The sequence below is a fragment of the Petaurus breviceps genome, unplaced genomic scaffold, assembly GCF_028583685.1.
Source record: "Petaurus breviceps papuanus isolate PSGF00001 unplaced genomic scaffold, PetGlider_PUasm1.0 90625, whole genome shotgun sequence".
Taxonomy (NCBI): Eukaryota; Metazoa; Chordata; class Mammalia; order Diprotodontia; family Petauridae; genus Petaurus; species Petaurus breviceps.
Window position 1 is genome coordinate 3,152,093 of NW_027187289.1, and position 27,197 is coordinate 3,179,289.

The 27,197-nt window shown below is 36.4% G+C and overlaps 1 protein-coding gene and 1 pseudogene across 1 annotated transcript in view; one reads left to right on the forward strand and one right to left on the reverse strand.

Annotated features, from left to right (window-relative positions):
• TM9SF2 (transmembrane 9 superfamily member 2) overlaps window positions 1–27,197 on the forward strand; it is a 91,573-nt gene that overhangs the window by 53,972 nt on the left and 10,404 nt on the right. Inside the window, exons 5-13 of the mRNA XM_069064180.1 lie at window positions 2,525–2,654; window positions 3,595–3,719; window positions 4,821–4,932; window positions 6,469–6,548; window positions 7,146–7,254; window positions 15,579–15,711; window positions 18,318–18,437; window positions 20,558–20,615; window positions 26,859–27,018. Coding sequence (XP_068920281.1) covers window positions 2,525–2,654; window positions 3,595–3,719; window positions 4,821–4,932; window positions 6,469–6,548; window positions 7,146–7,254; window positions 15,579–15,711; window positions 18,318–18,437; window positions 20,558–20,615; window positions 26,859–27,018 — 1,027 coding nt within the window. The remainder of the gene's footprint in view (window positions 1–2,524; window positions 2,655–3,594; window positions 3,720–4,820; window positions 4,933–6,468; window positions 6,549–7,145; window positions 7,255–15,578; window positions 15,712–18,317; window positions 18,438–20,557; window positions 20,616–26,858; window positions 27,019–27,197) is intronic.
• LOC138143044 (cytochrome b5 pseudogene) lies at window positions 9,262–13,963 on the reverse strand (annotated as a pseudogene).

The window sequence follows — 27,197 nt, forward strand, 5'->3', positions numbered from 1 at the left end:
CAGGGCAGTTTTCTTTGAGAACTTCCTGGAGGATGCTTTCCAGGCTCTTACTTTGGTCATGGCTCTCAGGCAGTCCAATAATTTTTAAATTATCTCTCCTCGATCTATTTTCCAGGTCAGTGGTTTTTCCCATGAGATATTTCACATTGCCTTCTATTCTTTCATTTGTTTGGATCTGTTTAACAGCATCTTGATTTCTCATAAAGTCATTAGCTTCCATTTGCTCCAATCTAATTCTGAAGCAATGATTCTCCTCAGTGAGCTTTTGAGATTCTTTTTCCATCTGGCAAATTCGACTTTTTAAGGCATTCTTCTCCTCATTGTCTTTCTGAGCCTCCTTTGCCATTTGAGTCAGTCTGTTTTTTAAGGTATTATTTTCTTCAGTCAAGCTGTTGACTCTCATTTCATAGTTTTCTTGCATTGTTCTCATTTCTCTTCCCAATTTTTCCTCCACTTCTCATATCTTCTTAAGGTCCTCTATGGCCTGTAACCAGCTTGTATTTTCCTTTGAAGCTTTTGGTGCAGGAGTTCTGACTTCACTGATTTCCTCCTGTTCCAAGCCTTGCTCCTTCTTATCCCCAAAATAGGAGTGTAATGTTGGAATCTTCTGTCTGCTTTGTTTCCTTTGCCTGCTCATTTTGCCACTCAATGATTTGACTTTTGGGCTTTTTGCCACAGTAGGACTCTGCCACCAGACAGGGGAGTTTTCGTTCCAAACGCTGGGGTTTTCTCAGCTGCCGGAGGTATTAGATGGGTGCCCTCTCTGAGGTCTCCACACGCTCTGGCAAGCTGGACACACACCCCAGGACCTCCACACTAGACTGCAATCCAGATCCAAGCAGGTTAAAGCAAGAGCGATGACCCTTCAGACTGGTGCTTGGTCCCCCTACACTCTGCAGGCCAGGAGCTGAAGCCTCCATGTGGCGCTGGCTGGCTGTGCCAGCGTCTCAGCGGTTTCTCGCCCTGGGGGTAAAAGCCACGCACTCCCACTTACTGGGTCCCAAAGTCCAGAATGCACTGGCCTCTCACCTTGTCCTTCGCATCTATGTGTTGATAAATCTGGAAACGGCCACAGCTGCTGCTGATCTGGAGTCCCTCTGGCTGGTGGCTGGTCAGGCCCGCCCTGGGGCTAAAGCCTGGGGGTGGTGCTGGGCTCGGCTCCCAGAGCGATGCGCTGACCGATTCCTGCCGGCCTGCCGGGCTGTTCTCAGCGGGAGGTTAGCTTCTCTGTGTCATTTTGTGGGTTCTACAGCTCCAAAGTTTGTTTAGAGTCCCCTTTTTACATGGATTGGGGAGGGTGGAAGCCGGAGCCGCGGGAGGGTCGTGCTTCTACTCCGCCATCTTGGCTCCGCCCCCCCGGAAACTTTTTCTATAACACTTGACAAACAGTCATCAGTTTTCCATTTAAAGACCTCTAGCAGTGGGGAACCCACTCTCAAGGCTGTCCATTTTCACTTTGGACAACTCTAATCTTAATGTAAATTTTCAAGTTAAAATCTTCAGTTTTTAGCTTTCTGTTGTATCTAGTTCTGCCTAGCTTCTGAGCTAAGTGAGACAAGTCTAATCCCATTTTCATGTGACATTTCAGTAGGCATTTATTCAACAACAGCTTTGTGCAAGGCGCTGTGGTAAGGGCTGGGGATAAAAAGAAAAATGCCTGTCTTTATCCTCTAGCAACTTATAATTCTACATGACAACCTTACAGACAATGGAAGAAAGTCTCCTCCCAGATTACTTTCCTCTTTACATTTTGTATCTCTCTGGTTATTACATATCTTACCCATTTTTATGTGTGTTCATTGAGGGCAGGGATTGTGTTTGCCATGTTATATTCTCAGCCGCTGGGCACATTACCTGACAGATTGTAAATGTTTAATAAATGCTTACTGGCTGGAAGTTAAACATCCTTCAACTTGTCATCTTACCCTTTTTATACCACCTTGGTTACCCTGGGGATATACTTCATTTTGGCAATGTTCTTTCTTAAATATGACACCCAAAGTTAAACATAATATTTGCATTTTGGTTTGAACAGGTCAGAAAGCAGTAGGACTAGTACTTCTCTTGTTCTGAATCTCTTAATGCAGGCTGACTGCATTCACTTTTTTGGCTGCCATGATATTGTTGATCTTGTGGTTAGCTGTGACTCTCAGGTTCTTTTCATGTAAATGATCGACTGGTCAAGCTTTGGCCACCCTGTAATTGTACTTTTTTTAAATTTGCATGTAGGAATTTACATTTATTTATCTATATTATATTTCTTCTCATTAAATGTGGCCAATTCTTCTAGCCTATTAAAGAATTGAAAGTTTTTCGAATCCTGATTCAGTTGTCCAGTGCCTTAACTATTCCTTTCAGCTTTGTATAATTTCCAAACTTGATCATTTGTAGATATTTGAAAACCAAATTTTAATGAGATAGTTCTTATGAAATAATTGTTTTCAGTAAATAACTTTTTGTTGTAAATAGTGGTGGTTTCCTTTGGAATTTTGTTTTAATTTACATCATCCGTGTCTGTGTATAGGATTGTGGATAACATGCCTGTAACATGGTGCTATGATGTTGAAGACGGACAGAGGTTCTGCAATCCTGGATTTCCAATTGGCTGTTATATTACAGATAAAGGCCGTGCAAAGGATGCTTGTGTTATTAATGTAAGTTTGTCAGTATGTTAAAGGTCAGTTTTCTAAATTAAAAAAAAAATTAGCCTTTCAGCTCAGATTTTGTATGAGTAAGTGAAACTTTGGAACTTCCCTTAATATTTGTCTGCAATTCAGAATTTAGTATTGTGCCTTAGAATTAATTTAGAACTGACCAGGTTATTGAAGCATTATGTTAACGTTAGATTTAAAATATATTAGAATCATACTGCAAATCCTATCAAAGGGGATTTGGATATATAAGTACCAAAAGAGCTTCAGTCTAAGTTAGTCTCATGAAATGGGTCCTAAGGATTTTATTATGACTTGAACTCTTTGGCCATCCTGTAGTTGTACTTGAATTATTTTAAGAATTTTTCTTTTTACTTTGTGATTACAAAAATGCTGGGCTTGAAAAGATATTGTTTGTTTCCTTATATTGAATATTATTCAACCAAAATGGTGGGTTTAAAATTGTAATAAATTTTAGTTTAATTCAGTTGGTATTGATGGATAGAGTTGTACAGACTTTGGCAGGAGTTTGATTTTGAAAGAGGATACATTAATGACCTCGCTAACTAAGAATTCTTGAATAACTAGGTTACTGTGGATCAAATGGTAAACTTCCTCAGAGCATATGTACTTAACTGTATATGAAGTTGGACACTTCTCTTTTAAGAATCATTCTGTTAATGTTATATTCTGAGTGAATATGTAGACATTTTTCAGTTTTTAAAAAATCCACATATTCAATTTTTAATAAAATTTGACACTTAAAAGAAACCATCAAATTTGATTGAGAAAACTTTTGGGCTTAGAGCCTGGACATTCCTCTTGTTAAATGATGGAGGAAGCTTGCCTTTCATCTTGACGGATAGTCTTATTGTGATCTATTTTTTTTAATATTATTCCAGATCTAGTTTTCTTCCCTTAACTTTTAAATTCTATCCCACAGTCAGAATTCCATGAAAAAGACACATTTTACATCTTCAACCATGTTGACATCAAGATATATTATCATATTGTTGAAAGTGGGGCCATGGGAGCAAGATTAGTGGCTGCTAAACTTGAGCCAAAAAGGTAATCACGTAATTAGCCAAAATAGATAAAATTAAATAGATTGAACTATAGTTTGGGGTTTATTCAAAGAGAATAAAACATGCTTCGTTCTATATAGGCATGATCATTTAGCTTTTTATAATGACTTGGGCTGAAAGTTTTTTTATCTTGGTTTCACATTATATTTTGAAGCCCTGGCAAATCATATATTTTTAAAAAAAATTTTATGGCAAATCATAAAACCAGAAAAGGAATAGCTCCTTTGGTGTTTTTGGTCTTGTTTTTCCCAGTCAGGAAACTTGGAGTGTTTTTCTGTTTGCCATTTTGGAATAGAGACTATTGATAACTTTATCCATTATTACAGGGTAACCTTAATTTCTTTTTTTCCCTCTTTTTTGGAGGGGGGGAAGGCAGGGCAGTTGGGGTTAAGTGACTTGCCCAAGGTCACGCGGCTAGTGTCTGAGGCCAGATTTGAACTCAGGTCCTCCTGACTCCAGGACCAGTACTCTATTTACTGCTCCACCTAGCCACCCCATAACCTTAATTTCTAAAACCTCCAGTGTTTACATCCTAGGTTTTGAAGATACATTGAAAGAATATCTCTTGGTAGTGCATGGGAAAGCATTTATTGATCACTTATGAAATCCTTAGATAAAATATGAATAGAAAATATTTTCTTTGTGTGCTTGAGTTCACTACCTTTCCCAAGATTAAGCCATCATCTCCTGCTTTTCATAGTAAAGAAATGTATGTCATGATAAGAAGTTAGTTAATTAAAAAAAAAAAGTTAGTTAATTTTAGGAAAAGAGAACATTAACATTTTTTTTTTCCTTTTGGAGGACAATTGGGGTTAAGTAACTTGCCCAAGGTTACACAGTTAGGTTTTGTGTGTGTGTGTTAAGTGTCTGAAGCCGGACCCGAACCCAGGTCCTCCTGACTCCAGGGCTGGCGCTTTACTTACTGCACCACCTAGCCGCCCCTAACATGAACATTTCTTTAAATTTTTTGGTACCATTAAAATGTATTCATATCCAAAAGTTTGTCTCTATAAACTTCATTGGTTACATTCTTTAAGATTTACTTTTCCCAACAGTTTGCCTAAATGTTTATTTCTTACTACAGCTTCAAACATACACATATAGATAAACCTGACTGTTCTGGACCTCCAATGGATATAAGCAATAAGGCTACTGGAGAAATCAAAATTGCCTATACTTATTCAGTTAGTTTTCATGTGAGTACTCTATTATAATATAAAATTTCCCTTTGAATTTTCATTATTTAAAATTATTTTAAAATACTTTATTTTTACAGATAGCAAAACTTTTAAGAATTAATAAGTCTTTTATAGCTTATGAATCCTCTGTACATTGAAAGTTTTATTAGTTTGTTCAGGAGGTTGTAAATTGATGTTCATTTAAATCTGAGGGGTATATAAGTCAAAAAATATTTTCAAACTTGCACAGCATTATAACTCAAGTTCTTCTCATGAGAAAGTGCACTTAGTAGTCTAGTAGAGATTGTATGACATTCCAGTAGTGAAGCATTTTAATGTGATTTGTAGCATTGTCTTTTGCTGTAGAAAGTAATGCTAATTCTCTTTGTTTCGTTAGGCTTGAGTTTTATGAAGGTTAATATATACCTAGCTCATGTAACCTGAAAATATGTAAAATTATATAGCTTTAAAGACTTAAGAAACCTTTTATCCTGGGAATTATTACCATGATTTTATTTATTATCTTTTCTGTGTTGTTTATTAGCATTGATTCATAGTATTCATATGGGAAGGAAGCAAGGATTGGGCAATCGGAGATGTGGGTTCTAATCTTTATTCTGTTACTAAACTACATTTATGATCTTTGTCAAATATGAACCTGTCTGATTTTTTTCTTTTGTGTAATAAGTTTTGTGTAAAAGTTTTCTTTTGTGTAATAAGAGTCGTTGGATTATACTGTGGACAAAGCACCATCCCTGGAGTCAGGAAGACGGGAGTTTAGATTTGACCTCTGACATTTAGGAGCTGTGTGACTTTAGAAGCAAATCACATATTCCCTGTCTGCCCCAATTTCCTCAATAAGGATGCTGTCAACATCAAGTGAAATATTGTAAAGTGCTTAGTTCAGCACCTAACACAGAGCAGGTGCTTAACAATGCTTGATTCCTTCCTTCCAGATAGGGAATAACTTCATTTCCAGCTCTGAAATTGTTATTTCATTTCAGTGTTCATGTCTTATGTCATGGTTATTTCTCCTACTCTAGTGCCTTCATTGTGGCATGGAGGTGTCTCTTGGTTCTTGAAATGATGCCAAAACAGTATTAATTCTGGAAGGTCTTTCCTACCAGGTTAGAAAAGCTTCAAGTTAAATACAGACTAAGTTTATCATCTGGACCAACCTAGATAGTTAAGGTCAAAGAGGCTTGTCCCCCTCATTGACTGCAAGATAATAAAATTTTCAACTACAGCATCTCCTAAATACCTTTCTTTGAGTCAGAAGAATTATATTCTGCAAGTAATAGCATCTCCATTTGTTTTACAGATGTGGAAACTGGCTCAGGGAGGTTAAGTGACCTACCTTTGGTCATATAGCTAAAAATGTCATAGGTAGAATATGAACTCATGTCTCCTGATAACTTAGTCCAGCATTTCTGCCACTGTAACATGTGATGAGTTGTCATTATATGTCTTTGTATCCTTCCTTGAAAAATTTTTTTTGCGGTTTTCTTAATGTACTTTTGCTTTTTGTTATTTATATTTTATTTTTCCCCTCAGGAAGAAAAAAATATTAGATGGGCTTCGAGATGGGACTATATTTTGGAATCCATGCCTCACACCCATATTCAGTGGTTTAGGTAGGTGAGAGAGCATTGCTATATTCTTACTCCTGCTTATTTCAGCCTTTGCATGTATCATTCCCTAATGTTATAATGCTTTTTTCTTTTCCTTTTCTCTTTCTTAATTTATGACTCTTTCCTCTCAGTATTTGTTTCATATCTAATCTTCAAAAAGCTCCCAGGATTGTAGATAGTAACCTCCCTTCCATATTTTGTTCCCTCCTTTATCACTTATGCAGGGGTTTTTAACCTTGCATCTGATTTCAGGTGTGTGCATGGGGATCTTGCAGGTTTTATTTATTTATTTATTTATTGCTATTTTGATAATTATATTTCTGCATGATTACTTTCCTTTGTAATCCTATATTATTGTATTTTATGCAATTAAAAACATTATTCTTAGAAGGGGTTTCTAGGCTTCCCCAAACTAAAGGGGCTTGTGGCACAAAAAAGATTTAGGAACCCTTGATGTATAGACAGCAGATGTAGTAAATAGAGAGTTGGCCTCAAAACCAAGAAGAACTGGGTTTTTAAGGTCCACCTTCAACACATAATGGCCTCCTTAGAGTAACCAATTTGTGAGATTGATAATTAAAATATTTATTCTTCTTTCAGCATAATGAATTCCCTGGTGATTGTTCTCTTCTTATCTGGAATGGTAGCTATGATTATGTTAAGAACGCTTCATAAAGACATTGCAAGATATAATCAGATGGATTCAACTGTGAGTAAAAACATTATACCATTGTCTGTATAGTTTTGATTGATATTTTTCATTTTTTCTTCAGGTAAAGTGGAACCTATTTTTGCCTATTCTCATTTTTCATTAACTTGATTCTGTTATTTAGCAAGAATCTTCTTTTAGGTTGTGTTCATGAATTCTCTACTTTGTAGTATTTTGAATCTTCAAATAAACATCCAGTTATATTTCTGTGGTGATGTCCAGCATTTCAAAATCCACAACATCGTAAAGAACATTTAAAAAAGCATAGATTAGTTTTATACAGATACTGTTACATCAGGTGATTGGGGAAAAAATAGCTGTTAGAAGCAGTCACGACTTTCCTCTTTTAAGAAATCCCTATGTAATCAGTTGTGCCAGTTTTTAGTCCCTATTTATGAGACATTAAAGTAAAAATGGACCCCCAAAGCAGCTTTAATTTTATTTTAAATTTATACTGTTTTATGTTGCTTTTCTTTTGGTGCACTTAAAGTATGTCTCATACTTTTTAATTTATCTTTTACACTTATCTATACATTTATCTTATGTTTACATTATATATATGTACAGTTTTTTTTGCTGAGAATTAATTTCATAGAAAGTTATAGTTGATAGACTCAAATTTTCATTGTTTTGCTTTTACTCATTTTATCTTTGTTTAAACATTAGCTTGTTTAAAAATAGGGACATTTTTCTTAAGGACCGTCACTTTTTCTCTTGTTTGATTGTCACCCTTTTACCTGGTTTTCCTTTTATTTTTATATATTTATAAGCTTCTTTATTTTTGCTTTCCCAGAATATCTTTATGCCCATGCTCATGATTCTTCTCTCTAATTCATTTCCTTTTTTAAAAAGGTTCATAAAATTCTTTTCTAACGCTAACTTGCCTACTCCTCCCACCTCCTGGCCATATAAAACTTGGCCCAAAGTATTTTGCTACATCAGATTTAGAGAATAAGTGGTCATGTATTGCCTTGTTTCCATATTTTTCTTTTGGGCAGCTGCTGAAACTTGACAGTCAATTTAGCAAGAAGTTTCTTATATTAGGGATTTCCCATATATCCTTGCTTTGTCTTGATTGTGTTTCTTAAAGCCTTTTAAGTATCTTTAATGTCCTGATCCTCAAATTCATCAATATCTATGTCTAGATCATCTTTGATATTCTTTTAAAGTATATTCTTGACTTTTGTTTTTATACCTTTGACTCTTATTCCTACTCTCGTTCCTTCACTATCTCCATTTAGCAGGTTGTAAGTTTTTCAAAATTACTTTTAATTAAGTAGCATTAAGTGTTATTTGAAACTTGTCTCTCAGTTGTTGTCATCTTATACCTTCTTAAAGTTGAAACAGAAAACAGTAAATATTTTGCCTTATTATCTATCTATAGTTTTAAGCCTTCCAGTATAATTCAGCATGTTTGTTTCATTTTATAAAAGCTCATTACTTAGGGCCTGTCACTCAGTTCTACACACTGTAAGTAAGGCCATAATCTTAGAGCTGCTGTTTCATTGCTTCTGATTCTATACCTCCTAGCATTTTTTTTAACCTCTCTACGTTCTTGCCACCTACTACCTTTCTCACAGATATGTACCACAAGGAGGATCTGATAAAATATAACCGGATCAATGTTAAGCGTACCACTACTGCATAAACAATTAAGAAGCACATAGGCTGTTTACTATAGCTCATTAGCATGTTTAAAAATAGGGACAATATATTTCTTAAGAACCATCACATTTCCTCTTGCTTGGTTGTTGGGGTTGATGTGATCTTATCGGTGTGGGCATGTTTTCTACCAGTACAGATCCCAGTTGCTCTGTGATTTATTTGGAAGAAGGTCTTCAAAAAGGGAAACTAAACTTTAAAAGTAATTTGAATGAAAAGGCATACCCTATAGAAAAGTGTACAGAAGCATAACTCACTTTTTGGATGTCAGGAGGTGAAGGGGTGGGAAATGGACACTTTGAAGTTCTCTTTGCAAATGAAGTTGGTTTCTGTCAGGCAAAGTGGACAGTGACAACTGGCTTCTTTATATCCTGGTTTAAGTCAGTTTCTTCTTTTATTGGCTTTTTAAAAAATGTGATTAGTACTCTGACATGTAGAATCGACACATCAAGACCACAGCAAGTGCAGAGATTGCTGGGATCACCCAGCTGGTCCACCAACTGCTATTATTATCAAGGGTAGTAATGAGAGTATCTGAAGGTTTCTGTGTTTTGTGTCTGTCATCTGGATGAAGTTCCCCAATGATATATGTCCTGGATAATTCTCCGGCATCTGTGGAATGCCCAGCATCCTCAAAGTTTTCAGTTGCATCATCTCCAGCTTGCTCCCTCAGAACTTCTTCTCCACCAGGATGCTCCTCAAGGAATTTAGTCAGATCGTAGACCTTGTAGTGCAGGATGAGCCAGGTGCTCTTTCTGTGGTTGTGCTTCTTGATCTCCTCCAGTGTGTAGTACTTAATACTTCACCTTCTGGCCCGACTGTTCTGCCGTTGTGGCCCACGGAGAGAGCCTACAGCGTTTCAAGGGAGCAACAGTGCAGCTGGAGGCTCATGCCAGAAGAAGGTCTTCTAAGACTTCATTTAGCAAAAACAGTTCTGTTACTTTGAAGCCAAGTTGATGATGGGCCTTTCCAAATTTGTTGTTTGGCTGGTTGTTGGACAACAACCATTCAATCTGTCATAAACCTTTCAGTTTGATAGAGCCTGTTAGCAGTTGCAGTCTTCCAGTCTAGCCTTCAATAACAAGGATACTTCCATGCCATAATACGACATTGAAATAAGGCTTGAGTTGAAGTTTCTTTAAGAAAAAAAAGTAAACATTGTTAAACTTTTATCAGCTATAAAAGCTCAATTGATTTACATTTACTAACAGAAACAAATTCAGAATTTTAACTATAGCATTGCTCTCTGGGCCAGACCAGTTACCTTATACCAACTGTGAGGACCTGTCGTTCTGTCCCCTTAACTGCTGTTCCCCAGTCATATCTGACACTGGCTAAGTCTTTTGGGTACTCTGTTAGTTTGTTGCTCAAAAGAATGAACAACACTGACGTGCTACAGAGTTACAGCAAGTATTTATTAAGCTGTGATAATGTTGTGGTAGCAAAGAAAAAGCAAAAACACTTTGCCTTGCCCTCGAAGGAGTCTACATTTTAATGAGGGGACAATACAGATAAATCAGTGCATTTTACATGCCCATACAAATACATAAAAGTGTAATCCCTCAGTGACAGAGTTGTTGCACTAAGACTTTTGGGACACACTATTGATTGAAATTAAACTTTGAAGGTCACATTGTCAGCCTTCCTATTTGATATCCAGCTTTGGATCAATGATTTTCAAATGTTTTTTGTTCTTGGCACAGTCTTATTAGTCTTTGCCAGGAAGGTTGGGGCATGCTATGGGAAAGAGGAAAATCAAACATGCACATGTGATTACAAGTGTAAGTTTCATATAGTTAGGGCACACTTAGCAAAACTCACAGGAGCACAGCTTTTCAGAACAATTAGTATAGACACTTCCATTTTGTACTCTTCTAAACTTAGATAACTTGTCAGTATAAAGCTAATAATAGAATGATGAATTTTTATTTTCCTCTTAGAAAAATCATTTGATGTCACAGGAATTAACACATGGTTTCTATTGTATAAATTATAACTTCAAAAAAAATTTGATAATTTTGGATAGGACTTGAGAATAACAAGCTTATTAAACAAGAAACTTGTGACATGGCCAACCTTCCATGCCACCTTAATGGAGTCATTTATTATTTGTCTAAAGATGATGGTAGGAAGTTCTTGATCTGGTAGTGGAATGGTGGGGAATCTTCAGATATTCTTATCTCACTTTTCTTTGTTACTACAAATTGAAAAACTGATCATACATGATTTTTTTTCTGCCAGATCAGCCTTGTCACCTCACCCTACATCATCCAGATTCAAAAAAAAATCCACCTCTTTGTTTCCTAAGACTATGACGTCATTTTAAAGTGCTTTATTGGTACACTGCCCTGCTGAGTCTTCAATAGCTATTTAATATATTTCATAGAAGTTGTTGTTTGTTCATCCTTTGTACTCAAAGAGAACCAATGATGTCACAGGATTGGGGTCAAGGTACAGTGTGTTCACCTATGGTGATTAATCACTTGATTAATCCAATATAGGCTCAGAAGGCTCTACCACAGTTTGAGCACAAACAGTGCATTTCAGGGGTGGGGAACTTGCTGCCTCAAGGCCACATGTGGCCCTTCCACTGAATCCAAACTTCATAGAACAAATTTCATAGATTTCTGTTCTGTTTGAATTCAGTCAGAGGGCCACACTTGAAGACCTAAAGGGCCACATGTGGCCTTGAGGCCGCAAGTTCCCCACGCTTGATCCGTCTGAACATTTGGGATGGCACTGTCTCCAGATTTGCATGTTTCATGTTTTGTTTGTGCTTTGTTCTGCTTTGTTCATGGAGCACAGTGCCTTCTTTGATGCAAATGTGCCATGCTAGGTGTTCCTTTGCCAGCATCTCCCATGTCTCACAATCAATATTAAAGTTTTTCAGAGAGACCTCAAAAGTGTCTTTGTACCGCTTCTGAGTGTTTGCCTCCCTAAAATACCTTTTAGGTAAACATGTTTGGCATTTAGGCTATATGACTAACTCAGTGGAATTAGAATAGCTCTCTCTGCATTGGAGTTTGAATGCTTGGCAGTTAAGTTTGAGAGAGGACTTCAGTGTCCAGTACCTTATCTTGCCAGGTGATCTTCATAATTTTCCAAAGACAATTCAAATGGAAATGGTTTAATTTTCTTGCTGTGGTGCTGGTAGACTATCTAGGTTATTGTAATATAATGCCAAGCAAAGGCAACTTCCCAGGTTCAAAATACCAGCATAGGTGCTCTCTATTTTATTCAGTGACAAACCAAGAACAGAGAAGATCAAAACATGACATCATTCAAAATACAGCATTTACTAAGTGTGATTAAATAATCTCCAAGTACTACCCCACCCCAGGACCTTCCAATCATTCAATCAATTACAAAGTCCCTGTTCTAAATACTTCTCCACCCCTAGGCTATACCTTAATTAAGTCCACCACAAAGCCCCTCTTCTCAAATGGAGATTAGTTTCCAAACATAAGGTCAAAAGTTCCCCACCCCTGGATCACAATTGAATCTACCCCAGAGTTACATCAAGTTTAAACACAGCACTTAATACCCAAATGGAGGTCTTTTCTTCATCTTGATACCAGGCAAGTTCTCAGCAATCTTAGTTCCTGGGGAGACAAGGCTTAGCAAGGCCTTAAGATACATTGCCAGTCCCTTCATGAATTCATCCTCTGTCTGTAGAACAGTCCTAGAACCCCTGAACACATTAGCAAAGCCCTCTCCCAGGATTTCTGTAAACATACAACAAGAAAATCCTTCTTCATGGCTTCTGAACCAACAGAAAGGCTCCCAGACCCCTGCAACAACAGCACTGTCCTTCACCAGTGGACAGTATTCACTCTGTCTGCAGGACAGTCTCCAGACCCCTGCAACAAACAGCACCGTCCCTCACCAGTGGACAGTATTCACTCTCTGTCTGCAGGACAGTCTCAGGGCTTCTTAGCGAACAGCCAGGTTCCAGGACTTCTTCAACAAAAGGACTGTCTTTCACCAGTGGACAAATCTGGCAAAACAACATCAAAACAGACAGACAAAGTACCAGCAAAACAGCCATGTCTCCTCAGTCCTTGGCAGCTCAGGGGGCAGGTCTCAAAAGTCCAGGGAAATTCAAAGCGGCCACCAGCAATTCTCTTAGTCTCTCTCTCTCCACGAGGTGCTGCTTCCAAAAATTCCGCCTCTCTCTTGTGTCTCTCCAAATCTACCTCACCAGCTCCTCCCAGTTCAGGACTTTCTTTTCACATCAACAAGCCCATCCCACAGGTGGGATTAACAAACTCTGGGTTTTAACACAATCAATTTGAAAACCAAGCCAATATAGGGGAATCTTTAATTGCCATTACTATCACAGTTATCAAGCCATACGATAATGAAATCAGCATAGTGACTCTATAGACCTTCAGTTTGGCAGACAACCTAATACCTCTTCTCTCCCACACTTTTTTTCATAGAAGTCGCAAGATTTGAAAGATAATATATGTTTACTTCTTTATATTTTATGTTTTAATCAAAACTGAGCCACAAAAGAAGAAAATTTGTGTATAAATTAAATGACTGGGATAAGTGATGAAATTCTAATAGAGTAAATAGAATTGGCAAAATAAATCATCTTTTTTTGTTTAACTGAGAGAAAAGTAAAATAAATTTGATATACAATAAATCTTAAAATAATAGCTAGCTAGCATTCATATAGCACTTTGAGAATTGCAAAATGCTTTTCAAATGTTTCTCATTGGATCCTCCTACAACCTTGGGAAGTAGGTGCTATTATTATTCCCCATTTTATAGATGAGGAAACTGAGGTTAAGTGGCTTGTCCAGAGCCACACTTCTAGTAAGTGTCTGAGTCTGGATTTGAACTCGGGTCTTCCTGACCCCAGGCCTTATGTCCTGGTTATTGCACCACCTACTTGCCTTCAGCTCCCAACTTTATACATGTTTTTAAATGTTTAGTAGGCAATGTATCTTACTGCAAATACTTGTTTTGCACCGTTGGCATTGCATTTATGAGATTTTGACACATTGTGTGGTTCTTCATAAAGCCACACTTTTACCATATTAGGTATTAACTATATCTTTGAACAGTTTGTTTTTTCCAACTTTAGCCTTGAATTTTAGCTTGTCAGTTTTCTCCTTTTTTGTTATTCAGTTAATCAAAGTTTTATTTTGTTTTTCTTCCCATCCTCTAAAAGAAATGAAAAAAAATTTTTTAAACAAATTGCATAGTAAAATTAAAAAAGCTGCTGCATTGACCATGTATAAGAGTAAATGTCAACACCTTGAATCTGTCAACTGTCTTTTAGGAGGTAGGTAGGATGCTTCATCTAGAATCTTGATTGATCTTTGATCAGAATTCTTAAGTGTTTCAAAGTTGTTTTTGTTTACAATGTTGTTAACTATATAAATTGTTCTGGTTCTGCTTACTTTTATGAACTCTGCATCAGTTATACAAATCTTCCCAATTTTCTTTGTTATCTCTTTGTATGTAATCTTTGTAATGTAATCTTTATAAATCTCTTTCATTATTTCCTTGTGACATAAAAATAATTGCATTCATATGCCATAATTTGTTCTCCCATCCTCCTCTTGATGAGCATGCCCTTATTTTCAAGTTCTTCACCACTACAAAAAGAGCCACTATACATATTTTTATATGTAGGTGCTTTCTTCTTTATTTGATCTCTTTGGGTATAGGCCTAGTAATGACCCAAGTCAGAAGGTATGCACAGCTAAGTAATTGTCTAGATATAGTTCAAAATTGTTTTTCAGAATGGTTGGACCAGTTCACAACAGTGCAGTAATGTACCTGTTTTTTTGCTACCCTTCAAACATTGGTAGTTTTCCTGTTCTGTTTTGTTTTTTTGGTAATCTTTGCTAATTTGATGAGTGTGAAGTGGAACCTGAGAGCTGCTTTAATTTGTATTTCTCGAATTATTTGCATATTATCTTTCCAAGGTTTCTCCCATAACTATATTTATAAAAAACTTTTTCTTCTTTGATCCCTTCAAAGATCAACTAGTAATGACCTGGGTTAAAAAGTATGGATAGTTGAATAACTTTTTGAGTGTAGCATCAAACTGCCTTCTAGAATGGCCAGACCTATACATAACAGCAATCTGTTTATTTTCTTGCAGCCTTTCAAATATTTAGTCATTTTCTCTTTTTGGTCATTCTTACTAATCGGCTATATGTGGGATAGAAACTCATGAATTGCTTGAATTTGTATTCTTCTAATTATTAGTAATCTGGAGATCATCTTTTTGAGGTTTCTTCTGTAACCACATTTTATTTTAAACCATAATTCTGACCATGAAAAAAAATCAACAAAGTCTCAGCATTTATCCATAGTTGAAATTTTGTTGCTTCCAAATTTAGAATAACTAATACTGTTAATTATTTTTGTTTCTTAATTTGGGCACTAAATTGAGAGATCCTGGGGTGGCTAAGTGGCACAGTGAGTAAAGTGCCGGCCCCGGAGTCTGGAGGACCCAAGTTCGGTTCTTGGCCTCAGACACTTAACACCCATACAAAAAAAAAAACAACAATTAGCCATGTAACCTTGGGCAAGTTACTTAACCCCAGTTGCCCTCCAAAAAAGCAAAAAAAAAAAAATAATAATAAATTGAGAGATCCTTTCTTGCAAGTTTAATACTTATTGTATTTACTACTTAGGAAGATGCTCAAGAGGAGTTTGGCTGGAAATTGGTTCATGGTGATATATTCCGTCCTCCAAGGAAAGGAATGCTGCTGTCAGTCTTTCTGGGATCAGGAACACAGATTTTAATTATGACTTTTGTGACTCTATGTAAGTATTAAGTAAGAAATGTTTTAATAAATATTTACATGAAAAACAACTTGCTAGATGACAGAATTGGACTAATTGACCTAAGATTCCCTTCCTGGGGGCGGCCAGGTGGCGCACTGAGTAAGAGCACCAGCCCCAGAGTCGGGATGACCTGGAATCGAATCCGGGCTCAGACACTTAGCACTACAACCAGAAATAACTGGCCGTGTAACCTTGAGCAAGTTACTTAACCCCAGTTGCTTCAAAAAAAAAAAATTCCCTTCCTGCAGCCCTGAATTCAGGAGAGAAAGTATAGTATGAAAGAAAGTTTGCTGGATTTACAGTCATTAAAAATGAGTTTAGATCCTAGTTCTGCTTTTCCTTGCTTGACTTTTCAGTTAATCTTTCTGGATCTAAGTTTCCTTTTCTGTAAATTGAGGAGTTTGACCATCATGGCCCTAATGGCCCCTTTGAATTCTCAGTCTATAATCTTATAATCTGTAAAATGAAGGGGTTGAACTAGTTTATCTTTTAAGTGCTCAATCCTATTATCTGTGGTGGGAACCAGTGTTTCCTCTTATTTTAAATTATGAACAAATAAAGACTAATCATAATAGTAATAACTAGTATTTATATAGAGCCTACTATGTGCCAGGTACACTTTACAAATATCTCATTTGATCCTCATATCAACCCCAAGACTGCTATTATTATCCTCATTTTATAGTTGAGGAAACTAAAACAGATTAAGTGACTTGGCTTAGGGTCACACAGCTGCTGAGTATCTTAGGCAAGGTTTGAACTCATTCCTGATTCTGCGTTCAGTATTCAATTCTATGTGCCACCTACATGCCTAAGATTAAAACATATATGAACAGATTTTAGTGGCTCTTCATTTAAAAAATATAATCCCACTCAAACTCTAAAGAGGCAAATTGTAGTCAGTTTGAATTTACCTTATAGCAAGCGTGAAGCTAGGTATGAATTTGTCAAGGTTGGATCCTCCCTTGAAATTGTATACCACCTAGGCTCTAGGAGAATAAGGGACAAGGCTAGAGTTTGCATCTTAGAACAGAGAGACTGTAGAGATGGTAGGAGTAAGGATCATAGAAACCATTTTTGAGGGAAAATGGGGCATAATACAGAAATTGGTAAGATGGTCCTATAAAAAATTTTTGAACCCCTTAGCTCAGGGAAACATAGGTAGTAGCCTAACTTTCTTCCCTTACTACCCAGTCTCCTCTGAAGTTCTCTATAGAGATCAATATAATGTATATGCCTACTATCCTTTTTTAAAATATCAGTACTCTCCAGAAAGTGGTTTAACCAGACACCTCACTGAAATAGTTGTGGGAATAGGAGGTTTTTGCTTTATCAGGCAGAAGAATGTTTGTGTCAGGACTAGGTAAGGTGTTGGAAGAAGCAGTTTTGGAATATCATATTTGAAGAAAGGTCGGATGCTATGGTGGATGTGGGGGCACTGAAACAACTGGAAAGATCATTGAGGGTACTGGAAGGGTGATGGAGGTGGTAGAATGTCAAAGACAACTTTTTCCTGCTTTGAAATTTTATTTAGTTTCATAATTTACTGACCTTTCTCTTCATTGTCAAGACCAGATATTAGAGAAAGTCTCTCATTTGAGAAAATGTGACCAAAGAGGAGAGAATAAACTAGAAAAAAGGTACAAGGAAGTTTGGGGTCTGTTAGGCATCTTTTTAGTCATCTAGGCCCACATATGAAAAGCCCTTTCTATCTCTTCAGAACTGGTTTTTGGAGAGAGCTGACAAACCTGGGGTTGTCTTGGTTCATAATTTTCTGACAACTAAAATCGATTCATCGAGTGGGCAATGCTGAGTTACTACTGTTTTATGTTAGGCATTACCGAGGTCCCTGATCTGCCAGTAGCCTCTCTTGGAAACCACCCAGCATTCATTAAGTATCTGCGCTGGGCACAATGCTAGCCAGTGGGGTTGCAAAGACAATAATGAACCTGTTGCTGCTTTCAGGCAACTTCTGTTCTGTCATGGAAGGCAGCCTGTACATAAGTATATACAGAATAAATAAATACAAGCTAGTGGGGATGGGGATGGGGGGCAAAGACTAGCAATTGTGGAAATAGGAAAGGCTTCATGTCGAAGGGGGTGCTTGATTTGAGTCTTATAGGAATTCTAGCCATCATTATTATTAAAATAATAATCTTTTTCAGCATTTTCATGCTACTATGAAAGTAGGTTTTTTCTTCAATTAATTATTGGTTAGAGTGCCCTCACGTGTCTCTACATTGTAACATTTCAGTTTCTTTAAAGGAAATAATGCTTTTACTTAGAGCATTGTTAAAATAATAGTGACCATTAGGCTTCAATTTGGCCACCCTTGATGTAGGGGAAATCAAGTGTGATTTTATTTATGACAAGGAACCATTGGTAAATGACCGTCTTGTCACAGTGAATATCATCTAAACAATGCTAAGCTTAAGCACAACTCTGTGTCCTAGTGCGTGCTTTGTCGGCTCCTCTCATTCTTTCCCCTTTTTGTATAAATGGGTCATCAGTTATACCAGTTAATAGCCAAGGAGGCGAGGTAATTCAAACATTCATGTTTAACAAATTAATTATTTTGCCTTTAGTTTTTGCTTGTTTGGGATTTTTGTCACCTGCTAACAGAGGAGCTCTTATGACTTGTGCTGTGGTCCTGTGGGTGCTGCTTGGAACTCCAGCAGGTTATGTTGCTGCCAGGTTCTATAAATGTAAGTAAAAGTTATTTAAAATAAGCAGGTATATAAGTTCATTGTGCCAGATTATCATAGTATTTCTTTTATAAATTTGTACAATTTGCTGTAAGAATGATGTGGAAGTATTTTGGCATGCAGATTTGTTCTTTAAAAGTTGTATGTTTAATAAATTATTAATAACGTAGCATTGTAATTGCAGGGCTACTTTGGTGTTATTTCTGATTGATCTTCTGTTGACAATAACACCTAATATGTTAAGGTTAAGTTGCTTAACCTTTTAGCTTTTTCTGTGTCATCAGGAAGTGAAATGTCTCCCAAACAGTACATTTCAGGAAACCCAGTATTTATAGAAACTCCTTTTTTTTTTTTTTTTTAATAAAAGGATGATCATCCTGAAATTAAGGTGTTTAGGTTTGAGAGGAATATACATATACATATATATGTATCTGCCTGCATGAGAAAATAAAAGGTTATTTTACCTTTCAGAGGATAATAAAAGACAAGGGTTAAAATTTCTTCACTAATAGTCACTGTTAAATGTTCCAAAAGTTTTAAGCTCTATGAACTTAAAACTTCACTAAGACTTCTGGGACATTCTATATATATTGTTGAATCTATGGGTAGTGGAATTGGAAATGTTTTAATTAACAGCTGCATTATGATTTTCTTAAGATAGGAATTTTATAGTTGGAAATATAAGGTTAAATCCAGTTGCCACTAAGCATACACGCTTCCTTTTAACAAATGATAAATTGTAAGTATGTGAAGTATCAGTGTCAGACATTCTGGGGCCATTTTGATTGGCATTTTGGAATGATTACTTTGTGGTTTTTCTGGGTTGGCTTTTTTGTTAAAACAAAATTAAGCGAATTAAAATGTTTCAGTTGGGCTTTGGTATCAGAATGTAAGAGCAATATGTTTCATTTCATATTCCTATTGACAAATTATTTAGCCATTAGACTTTTAAAGCCTTTCAAGATTTAATATGCTTTTAATTTTTATAGAGAAATTAAAATCCACAGTTAAATCACTGAATGTAATTGTAAATTACTTATAATATTTTATTTTTCCTGTAGTTAGAACCATCATACAACATTATTCAAATCAGCGGAATGATTATTTCAAGATAAGGGAAAGCAGCTTATCTTTTAGAATTTTGGCTAAGGTTAGCGTTACTAAAATAATATACTGTAGGCACAGTCTCATCACAACATAATTTTCTATACAATGAAGACATAACAATTTCCTAGATTATACTGATGCTATACTGACCTGGTCACAACAGCCTTCTTTCTCTAATCCCTGTCCTTAAAACAGTATCTATAATTTAAAAGCACCTGATTATGTTTTGTGGGGAACATTACAGCTGCCTTAAAGTATTCTGATGACCATGATGTTGAAGAGGGATTACACTTGTTGTTCTTGGCCCCCGGAAAGCAGAAGTAGAAGAAAGAATGGGTGGAAGTTAAGAGGCAGGTTTAGGCGTGATGTAAGGTAAAACTTGTAACAATTAAGGCTGTTATAATGGAATAGATTTATCTGAGATGTTATAGAAATGATTCCTATTCAGTTACAGGTTGAACCAGATAAACTTACATTCTGGGAAACAGGGCTTTGAAGGCAACAGAGCTTTCCCATGTTATTTTGTTCTGACAGATAAACACTCTTCAATTCTTGGAATCTTTTCTAGTTTCACACATTCCAAATTCACTATACTTGGGCAACTTGACAAAATCTGCTGTCAGGACATGGCAAACCATTAGGGAGAACAGAACTAGTTCCAATTTGATGTGATTTTTGTTGTTGTTGTTGTTTTTTAACAAAAACAGAGTCTTTCTTAGTGCTATCCCAAAATATACACCCTTAACCAGTTGGCCCCCTTCCACTCTTCATCTTATACTTCATATACTGAAATAAAAAAGCCTAAAGTATAAATGAGTCCCAGCATAGAACCTTATGGCTATTCCCACTTTAAACCCTCCATTGATAGGGAAGCAAAATGTTTTTTTACTAAGGACATTCTTTGCATGGCTTTAGTGCTTTGTTTAATAGTAAACATAATATTAGAAGACTAATATGTTGCGTCCCCTTTTTTAAAAGACTATTGTGTTCTACCGTTTAATTTCTTTCTATAGCATTTGGTGGTGAGAAATGGAAAACAAACGTGTTACTGACATCATTTCTTTGTCCTGGGTAAGTAAATTCTTTCTCTAATCATCCTTGTCAACAATAAACAATTTTAAAAGGGGTGTAGTAGGAATTGTTTTATAAAAAAAAATTTTTTATTTAAAAACTCCCTTCTTTGTGAACTTAAAACATAAAATTAAAATTTCGTATACAAAGTAGAACAGAAAGAATTGTACAAGAAACTCTGAAACTATTAAATATGTTTTGCATTTACTTTTAAATATGTAATAAATTCATTGTGTAAATTTGAAAGTTGTTCTATTTGTCATTTCCTTCAGTTATTCCTCCTTTTCTCTCCTGTGCATTAAAAAAAACCCAACAAATATTTCTTTGACCATCTCATTTGGGGTAAGTGGGGCAAAACTGTTGGGACTCTCCAGCTCTGCTTCCTGCTCACTGTGGGAGAGGGGTAGCAAGGCAGGGCAATCAATGACTCTTATAAAAAATACTCAGAATTAGGCGAAACAAATCCCCACATTGACCATGTCTGTCCAGAGATAGGGTCCTACTTCTTCATCTCGAGTCTATGCTCTGTCCTTTGGAGTTGTAGTTGGTCATTGTATTCATTGGTCAGATTTCTTAAGTCCTTTACAGTTGCTTATCTTTACAGTATTGATATTTTCATATACATTTTTTTGGGGAGATTCTGCTCACTTTACTCCGTTATCAGTTCATACAAACGAGTCATTCTAGCTTTTTGTGAAACCATCCCTTTTATCACTTCATAGCACAGTACTTTTCCCTTCCATTCATATATCACAATTTCTTCACCTATTTTCCAATTGATATGCCTTTTTGTTTTGAATTCTTTGCTATGACAAAAAATATTGCTGCTATTAATATTTTTGTAAATATAGGTCCTTTTGTTCTTTTGTTGGAGCATAGGCTTAAGAATATCACTGGGTTAAATTAAGTATGTGGACAGTTTAGTGACTTTTTGGGTATAATTCCAAATTTTTTCCTAGAAAGTCTGAACTATTTTACAGCTTCTCCAACAGTGCCTTCATGTGCCTGTTTTCCCATAGCTCCTCTCATTTTCTATTCTGGTAATTTTTCCTATCTGAAAAGCGATGGAACCCTCAGAGTTTTTAAAATTTTTGTTTATTATTTGTGACATTTTTGTATACCTTTTATTAGATTTGACACCATCTTTGTAAAATTGCCTCTTCAGATCCTCTGATTTTTTTTCTCTTGAGAAATGGCTGCTCTTCTCATATATTTGAATCATTTCTTTATATATCTTAGATATCAGACCTTTATCAGAGAAAGTTGCTTCTTATTCCTGTTCTTCTATAGTTCCCCTTATAATTTTAACTGCAGTGATTTGTTTCAGAAACTTTAATTTCTTGTGATCAAAATTGCCTGTTTTCTTTTTTAATCTGCTCTCTTCTTTGGTTGTAAATTCCTCCCCTGATGATAATTGAAAAGATAATTCTTTACTTCTCTAATTGTTCATTATGTCACCTTTTATATCTAAATTACATATCCATTTCAAGCTTAATTTAGTCTGTGGCAGACCAGCATAATTTGGCAGTAGGCAGAGGCCAAAATTAAAACAGGCTAAACTTCTTCCAGCTGTAGATAGGTTAGGCTGGAGACAGACTGAAAGTATTGGTCGCCACAGGTCATGTGACAAACAGGAGAGAGGGAGCAGTAGCAACCCTACATTTTTCATGGACTTTCCAAAATCTTTTGGCAGGCTGCAGGCGGCCCATACGCAGTATGTTGTACAGGCCTGGTCTGTGGTATGAGCTTTGGCTTATACATAATTCTTTCTGCTTTCTAGTTGTCCTGGTAGTTTTTGTTAGTGAGTTTTGGGGATCTGATATGTTTTTATGCTTCTGGATCAACTTTTTTTTTTAAATTAGTAACAAATAATTTTGAATCAACTTCGTTTTTTTAAATTAGTAACATAATTTTGATAATTACTTTGTGATATAGGTTACTAAGTCCCAAAAGGAAGATTATTCAGGAACTGTTTTTTGGATGCCTTTGTGACATTTGTTTTTTATCCATGAAAAAATTAAATACTTTTAATTTGGCAGTAAGCGTTAGCTGTAAAAATTGTTTTCTTGAAGATAACTTTGTTGCCGTACCTCGCCTCATATTATAATTGGTCTGTAGTCCCCTATGTCTACAATTTTCTGCATAATTATAATAAGGACTTCCTTCCTGAAGATACTTGAGAAAAACATGCATTTGTACCTTCTGAGTAAGAATGTTAACTCCCACTGATCCAGTGCCATTAGGTCAAGGGAAGAGATTGGTAAAACCTCCAGAGCACATTTCTGGCATCTTCACAAAACTGGGATACAAGTAAGGGGGAAGCAAGGCTTGGGCAGAAAAGCAAAAACTCCCAAGCTCCTAGCAACAATGACCATAGCCAAGAAGAGCTAGATTGTGCCTAACAGGCTGTGATTGACTCTTCCCTCACCAGCAGGAGAGGAGCAGGCTGATTGGCTGGCAGTTTTTGTTAAAGCCTGGGCCGGCCTTTTCTCCTGAAAACTGAGAAGTATAGGAGAGACCACAGGACATCTTAGAAGAGACAAGAAAGAAAAAAAGCAGAGAAGAGGGAATCAATGCCGCAGTCACTTATCAGGCACCTGTTATGTGAGAGGTGGCAGCAGTGGTGGAGATCACAAGCAGTTAGCCAGGATAGCTAGCACCAGACAATCCAAAAGAAAAGAGCCAGCAACAGACAAAGAACTGAATAGTTCTACAGTATATGGGAGAGCAGACAGTTACCGGTACTTCAATAAACCCTAGAAGGCAAAGGCATAGATAGGAAATCTCTAACTGTATGTATGATAGGATATAGGGGGCAAGACAGACAGCTAGCCTCCTGCAACTTAGCCCTTAAAGATTTCAGTGTGTCATGCCAGCAGTGTGCCCGCTCATATATTTAAGCAATTGGGTGTTGGGGGAGAGGTGTCATTCACTTCATAGTAATACAGAGAAGCCATGCATCTATAGCGTACAGACAAGTTACAGGATAGAGTTTTCACTGCATCGTAGAAAGTATCTTGTGACATAGTTTCCACATTTCTAGTAGACAAAGCACAGACAAATAAGGAAGTTGTGCCACCTTAAGAGAGAAAAATGGACATTTATACATGACTTGAGGTAGATGAACCCAATAAAAAAAACACTATGGATTTTTCTATTACTGCTTGATTTACCTTATGTGATAGCAAGGTTCATAAAAGTAGTTCAAATTTAAAAAGATTAGGAATAGTCTTAAACTGTTGTGCTGAACTAAAGCTCATACCTAAATTAGAATATATATTACTTTTTGTATAGTATATATGTATAGTATATTATGTATAGTATTCTCAGTGAAAAGATTAGAGAGTACTTTTTTCCTCTGGCCTGTCAATAACTGACTGGCAAAAGATTTTATGGGCACTTCTAGGATTGAATTAGTTATGTGTATTTTCTGAAGAGGCATTTTAGCATTGTGCCTTGACACAGAATTTGTAAGTTTGGTTTAAAAAAGTGACACTGCAAGAAAAATGTATGGCTTTTTTTTCTAGAGAAAACATTTCTCTGGCTACAGTTTATCCTCTGAACAGTTTTATAATGCTGATTAAACTAGGTCATTTTGTCACTGCTTGCCATCTTAGACCTTGGCAACTGTAGTGCCAACAAGATATTCCCAGTGCCTATGGCAGCTATGAATATGCTAGCATGATTCTAAATTGCAAAATATAACAGACTTTCCACATGGAACACAGAACCAAAACATTTATTCAAATACCAGAAAGCCAAATCCATCATAGCAACAAAAAGATCTATATACGATAACAGTGCAGGTGGTACTGCCATCCCCTAGCCTTGCCACAAATCAACTCTCATAGCTCTGACTGCCTGCTTCCTCTCTCCCTCAGCTCTAACTGCTCTGACCAGCTTCCTCTGGACTCTGTTCCACCTTTCCTGCTCTACCCATTCAGCAGGCTCCTCCCACCATAGGCTTTATGTGACTCAAACTCAGGTGTCTTAGGCTTCCATGTGACTTAAGCAGGTCACGAGGGCCTATTAATATATGGGAAAGCTCTTCCCATTTACGTTAACATTACAGCAACTAATACTGAGGAATAAAAATATTACTACCTCATGTTTACATAGTGCTTATAAAGCACTTTACTCCCTACAGCCCTTTAAAATAGATAATATAAGTATTCTCCCCATTTTATAGATAAAGGAAACAGGTGTTCATGTTTAATCACTTGTTTCTGGTTACATAGCTAGTAAGACTAGGAGCCAGGAGTCAAATTTAGGCCCAGATTTAAACAAAGTAAGGATAGATTATCTGTTCTTCCACATCAGTGATGTTGCACATAAAACCTTGAGTTACTCTTAAGATTTATTTCTGAAAGTCAGCCTGGCATAGTAGAGTTGGCCTTGGAGTCAGACAGATCTGGATTCTCAAGCCTAGCCTTAGAAATTGTGCTAGCTTTGTGTCCATGGGCAAGTCAGTTAACTATTAATTGCCCTAAGGAAGTCTGTGAGACTAAGCTATAGGTAAATTGAAGGAGCTACATTAGTGGAGGAGCTATCCACATCTAAAGTTCCTACCTCAGTATAAAATCACAGATCAGAGCTTCCCTATCTCCTCATCTCCCCGATTCCCTCTAACATGTGTCCAAAGGCTTTAACATTCACATTACCTATTGCTTGTATAATTAAGCTAATGCATTATGAAGCAGAGATGCTTCTCCACATTTTTCTGTATATTTTTCTATAGTTTTCCAGTAGATTCATAGAAATATAATTTCAGAATGTACTGATTCTGATAGATATATGCTTACTTAAAGATAGCAAAGCCAACCTGTTGCTAGAAAGAGGTAAATAGATAGTGTGGTATAGTAAAAAGTACATTGAGCGAGACTTCAGAAAACCTATGTTTTAGTTCAAGTTGTACCATTTACTAACTATTGGCAGACGGCTAAAATTTTATAAGCCTCAGTTTCCTTATCTATAAAATGATAATAATCATAGTTGCTCAGCCTACTTACACAGGGTAGTTTTGGTGAGTAAAATAAATATTGTATTTACATGTCCATTGGAAATTTTTATGCCATTATATAAATGTGAGGTTTATAATTATTATTATTGTTTTTAGAAAATTGTGGAGTTCATCCTCAGGAAGTCTCCATGAATAGATATATACGTTTTACCATTTTCTTGCTCACATATTCACTGACTTTAGGACCAGGTTGTTCAGAGTATCAAATGCTGCTAGAGAAAAGATTCCACGAGAATGTTGATTTATCATTTGTTGACTCTAAAGGACTTTGCTATAGCATCATGAAGAAGATATTTTTGAGATTTCCTATACCTGGAATTCTGTTCAAGTCAAGCATTATTAACTTATTGTGTGAGTTCTCATGAGAAAATTGTGGCTTGGTATATGTGATGATAATAAATTGTAAGGGTTTGTAGTAGGCTTGGTCTAAAACTTACTTGCACAAATCCTTGAAATGATGAGACTCTTCCTTCACACCTTGCAAAGAAAAATACATGCAAGCTAACAAGGAATTGCCTACAGTCGGTTTACTGTTCAAGCAGTGCTGAAATTAGATGTACTGTTTTGAAAAATGCTGCCAAGTCAGAGAACACTGATCAGCTAGCTACCTTGAAGGTGTCAGAGCACACTGATCAGCTAGCTACCTTGAAGATGATTTTCTGGAAGGCAAGAAAGTCACCTGGGAGAAGACAGCTCAGATCTTTGATTCAGTAGTCAGTATTGTAGGCAGGCAACGTCTTTACACTGCCAAAGAAGGAATGAAGGTGTACACCCACTCCATTCTTGGGAAGAACACAAATGGCAAGCAGCAGATTTCTGTTGTGATACCTTCATATCTACTACATACAGTAGCATAGTTGTTCATGATACTGATCCTTTATCATCAGCACACACACAGACACAGACACACACACACAGTTTAAGAAGAGGAAAACATGTTAGCATGTTATTGTTTAGGAAAGGCAAACACAGCATGTTAGAAATATTTACATTAAAATGTTAAATAAAATGTATAGAATTATTTAGAACAGCTTATTCCCAGATGATTCTCAGTAAATAAAGTTTGTTTGACCTCTTCATATGATATTTTCATACAACGATAGAAAAGTTATGAATCATATGATTCAGTTGTTTGACCTATAACTCATTTATATAGTGGTTTAATAAATCATCTTTTGACTTTTCTCGTGTGTTTTAATCAAAAGGACCGTTGTGTTTTTCAGGATTGTATTTGCTGATTTCTTTATTATGAACCTGATTCTGTGGGGAGAAGGATCTTCAGCAGCTATTCCCTTTGGGACTTTGGTTGCCATATTGGCCCTTTGGTTTTGCATATCAGTGCCACTGACGTTTATTGGTGCCTACTTTGGTTTTAAGAAAAATGTGAGTGTATAGACCCTTTTGTATAATAAGTGGTGGAAATTTATATTCGGAACTTAAGACAGATCTGAGAGATCTTAAGAGAAGCAAATTTTTTATTATCTTTTCTGTATTACCAGGTTCTCATAGGAATTTAATTAATTCTTAGAGTATTTGTCTACAAATGGAGAGGGTTTTTTTTT